Source organism: Mangifera indica, chromosome 18 (genome assembly GCF_011075055.1).
Source record: "Mangifera indica cultivar Alphonso chromosome 18, CATAS_Mindica_2.1, whole genome shotgun sequence".
Lineage (NCBI taxonomy): Eukaryota > Viridiplantae > Streptophyta > Magnoliopsida > Sapindales > Anacardiaceae > Mangifera > Mangifera indica.
In genome coordinates this window covers 7147835-7152183 of record NC_058154.1, presented here as the reverse complement: position 1 = coordinate 7152183, position 4349 = coordinate 7147835, and the positions used below count along the sequence as shown (strand labels likewise).

Below are 4349 nucleotides of genomic sequence, written 5' to 3'. Positions count from 1 at the left end.
TATATACATGTATAAATGAATGCTGAAAACTCAGTCACAACACTTAAACAATGATAAACTTCCTAGTAGTAAACAAAGTTTATCGTTTTCCAACAAAATACTTAGTTTTTACACATAAATCACACCCTCATATTACTAATAAGTAATTTACATCAATTAAGAATTAGTTTCAAACTCAAATACACAATATTGACTATGAAAATTGAATATTCTTAACTGAATGACAAATGATCTTTAGAAATGTTTAAAAAAAGAATAAACTAGTTAATACTAATCTTGTAACTCATTTCATAGGTGAATTTGATTGAGAATTAAAAAAAAAAAATGAAGGCTTTAGAGTTGGAAACTCTTTGTAAGAGTGGTAGGCGTTTTGCTTTGGGTCAAAAGTGGTCAAACCACCTTTATATATTTGGACAATTTTGACAAAATACATTTTTTGGTTGCATTTGCGTAATTCATAGAGTTTTAGTTAATATCGTTTGGTCCCAATAAAATTAGTTTTTTTTTTTTTTGCCAAAAGACTTACTGGTATATTTCAAAACTCTCATTCGCAAGGTTTCAAAAACCCAAATACACACATTTCTATTAAAATTTTCAATTACGGTTAAGGGTAAAATTATCATTTAATAAAAACTTAAAAAATGAAAATTTGTCTCATTTGCCCCCTTAGTTTAAAAAATTAACAATTCCACCCTACCTAAAAGTTTGAGAAGTTACCATTTCCACCTAGGTTTTGCTCTTATCTTTGACCACATATTTTATTCCAATAGATGACTAGTGCTTCCCATCCATTTTCCCTTTTCGACCATATGGGAGAAGTCGTTGATAGACGTAGACAGATTTATCTTCGTTCGACGAGGAGATGAAGGCATCTTCCTCTTTCTTGAGTAGACCTTTGTTCGTTGAGACAATCTCGGATGACAAACATCTTTATTCAATCATCATCTGGATAGATGAAGACGAACTGTTTCCATCCACCTAAGGAGATGAAGACAATTCATTTCATCTTGTGACAAAGACAAATCTATCTTTGTTCGTTTCTTTGGCAGCTGATGACTTCTCTTGAGTAATTGACACAAAAAGATGGGTGGAAAACACCGACTATCGGCTAGAATAAAGAAAAGGACTTAGGGGAAAATGGTAACTTTTCAAACCTTTGGGTAAAGGGAAAATTTTTAGTTTTTTAAATTGGAGGAAAATTAGATAAATTTTAATTTTTTCAAATGAAGATTTTATCCTTAACCCTAATTGAGAATTTTAATAGAAAGTGGGTATTTGGGTTTTGAAATCTTACAGGTGGGAGTTTAGAGATACACTAAACCTTGAGTGGGAATAAGTCCTTTGGCCTTTTTTTTTAATATTAATTTTTCAAAGATTTACAAAATAAGATGTGTTCCAATATTGGTTATAAACCTAATACTTAGAGCGTTTGGTTTGGAAAATATTTCATTACTAAAATTGGAAGATTACCTTGAGGATTATTGAGTATAAATTATTACTATTTTTGATAAAATTAAAAAAAATACATAAATTATTATTGTGTTAGGTTATAGATGATAAAAGAGTATTAGTATATTATTTTACCTAAATGCTCTTGAGTACAATATTATGAAATATTTTTTATGTTATTTGTTACATTAAATGAAAATAAGATTATTTTTGCCTTAAAAAATTAATAAATAAACATATAGTTATAATAAAATCAAGATTGCTTTGATAATCTTTTAACATTTAAGGAAAAATGATAATTAGATTATCCTTTTATATTATTCGTCACATCATCATTGATAATATAAAATTATCGAAATATTTTATTACTTATAAATCAAATAAAATAATATAAATAATAAAAGATAGATTATCAGAGTTATTTTTAATCTTCATTAACTAAACACCCCTTTAAGATAAAGTTGGGAAAGTTAAATAATTTATAAACGTACAACCTAAATTTGAGTTAGCCACTAGTTTCAAATAAAAATTCATCAATATGTTTGGGTTCTCAATTTGTCATTTCCTATTTTGTTGGTACAAAGGATGGCCATGGAACTCTCCCAAAAATTCTCTTTTGTATGTTGTTGACGCTTTCGAAATCATGCATATATCTAAAAATTCATTCTTATCTCAAATATAGTCTTAAGTTATCCTTCTCAAATTTAGTCTTAAGCTTTCCTTCCTTTCTAGTCTCTCTATTTCCCTTTTCAACTAAATGTTGTTGCAACCAAAATAAGATATGGAAAATCCTCTGCGTCTCAAGTCCTTTAATCATATCTCTCTTCTTTGTAGATCAGTTGAAAAATCAATTGATTTCTACCACGATGTTCTTGGTTTCTTACCCATCAGGAGGCCCAATTCTTTTGATTTTGATGGCGCATGGTAATTTAAATTATTGTTAAAAACAATAAGTATATAGTCGTTTCACATTCAATATTGATTCATATTTGCCTTTTGGCATTGTTTTGTTCTATGTAAATAGGCTTTTCAACTATGGTATTGGCATACATCTTCTGCAATGTGAAGATCCTGATAAAATGCCCAATATCAACCACATTAATCCCAGGGACAACCATATTTCCTTCCAAGTATTTTTATCTCAATCTTTTATCTTATATGCACACATCACAAATCACAAGCATTGAAATAGTTCAACAAAATGGGCTTTTGTTGGCAGTGCGAGAGCATGATAACAGTGGAAAGAACATTGAAAGAGATGGAGATAGATTATGTCAAGTGTCGAGTCGAGGAGGCTGGAATCTGTGTTGATCAGTTGTTTTTTCATGACCCAGATGGTACAATGATTGAAATTTGCAATTGTGAGGTGCTGCCTGTGGTTCCATTAGCCCCAGATGCCATCAAACCATGTTCAAGTCTCAAATGCAACGTTCAGCAGCTGCAGATTCAAGAAGCAGAGCAAATGCAACAACAATCACAAGTGGAGTAAATTTCCTTCCTTCTATTAACATGAAGAAAGGCTCATCCATTATCTACGTCTCATTTTTGTTGTATGTATAATTAAACTGTTTAAAGTTTCACTAATTCAGTACAATGTCATTTTCTTCTGATGTAATGTGCCAATGATTTTCAAGACAATAAAAATTACAAAGTTCAGCATGTAGAAAACAATAATAAATATTATCTTCATAAACTGATGTGAATTCCTTCTACACAACCGGTCGGTAGTATCCAAATCATACACATTGCTTAGCACATGAAGGGTAGCATTCTTCTTACCTCCCTTTGCATCTTGGTTGCTGTCAACATATTCTTTAGCCTCACTACTACCTCATTTACAAACCAAATAGATCATCCTATGATTGCCACAGCCTCTCGAAGTGGCTTTTTCTTACATTTGCAACTCACATTAATAATTCAAATTATACTCTTCTCCCAATATATCTAGTAATAGAAATGTTGGAAAATGTAAAACATGCAAAATTGAATTTTGTAAACTGTAAAGTGTACCCAGGTTTTAAATTTTGTTTGCGTGATAAATCGAATGCGCTCCAAAGATTGACGTTAGTCATTTTTAATGACTCCATTTGCATATGTACTGCAATCCTTGGGAGACATGGTTTCTATGTTTTTTTTTTTTTTTTGTGCTATGGTTTTTGGGAGGAGAAGAAGAACTTCTTTGTAAAGAACGCGTTATCATTCTCTGTTTTGGGGAGGCAGTTTTGGACATTTAAATAGGTGTCCAATTGTCAATAATTTCCTCACTAACTACCCTTTGACCAATAAAAAAACTGAATCGAATTGACCCATCATAGTGGCCCCTAACCCAATATCCCTCACTCACACATGACAAAAGACTCGAACAAAATACTTAGCTATAGAAATCTCATAAAATAATATATTTCATACTTGCAAATGTGTTGTATGATCTCACGAACAATCTACACTTAAGAGCTAAAAACTATGCATCTAATAAGAATTAAATAGTCATTTCAACCTAAATAAAATATAATAAAGGGTTAGACTTGCAATACTCTAGAGTTACTTGATAACATCAACTCCCTATAATCATTCATTTATCATTGAGTGATTTTCCTATGTATCCATGATTAAGTCCATTCTCTTATATAAGTGACAAGATCGACCGACTAATGGATACACGTAATAAGTTTTCTTCTTCTTCTCGAAATTCTTAATTTAAACTTAATTGTTTTTCTAGCAATATTCCATAGACCAAATTGTTTGTGGCCTTAGGTGCCAATCTAAGATAAAAACATTAAGAGTAAACATTGAATCATAGTAAAAAGTCAAATGGGTATAAACATGAGATAAACCTCATAAAGTCTTACATAGTGAGGGAGTAGGGATTTATCCTCTCATCACTTCAACTGGTCGTCTTA

The 4349-nt window shown here is 30.9% G+C and overlaps 1 protein-coding gene across 1 annotated transcript; it reads left to right on the top strand.

Annotated features, from left to right (window-relative positions):
- Positions 1-2150: 2150 nt before the first annotated feature.
- LOC123202470 lies at positions 2151-3106 on the top strand. Its single transcript, XM_044618425.1, has 3 exons — positions 2151-2373; positions 2474-2579; positions 2669-3106. The coding sequence occupies exons 1-3, from the start codon at positions 2231-2233 to the stop codon at positions 2936-2938; spliced, it is 519 nt and encodes a 172-aa protein (XP_044474360.1). The 5' UTR covers positions 2151-2230; the 3' UTR covers positions 2939-3106.
- Positions 3107-4349: the final 1243 nt, after the last annotated feature.

Excerpts from the sequence above, each read along its gene's own strand:
- LOC123202470 (XM_044618425.1), top strand. The coding sequence starts at position 2,231 with ATGGAAAATCCTCTGCGTCTCAAGTCCTTTAATCATATCTCTCTTCTT. Across the intron at positions 2,374-2,473 it reads TTTGATTTTGATGGCGCATG|GCTTTTCAACTATGGTATTG; the intron begins GTAATTTAAATT and ends CTATGTAAATAG. Across the intron at positions 2,580-2,668 it reads ACAACCATATTTCCTTCCAA|TGCGAGAGCATGATAACAGT; the intron begins GTATTTTTATCT and ends TTTTGTTGGCAG.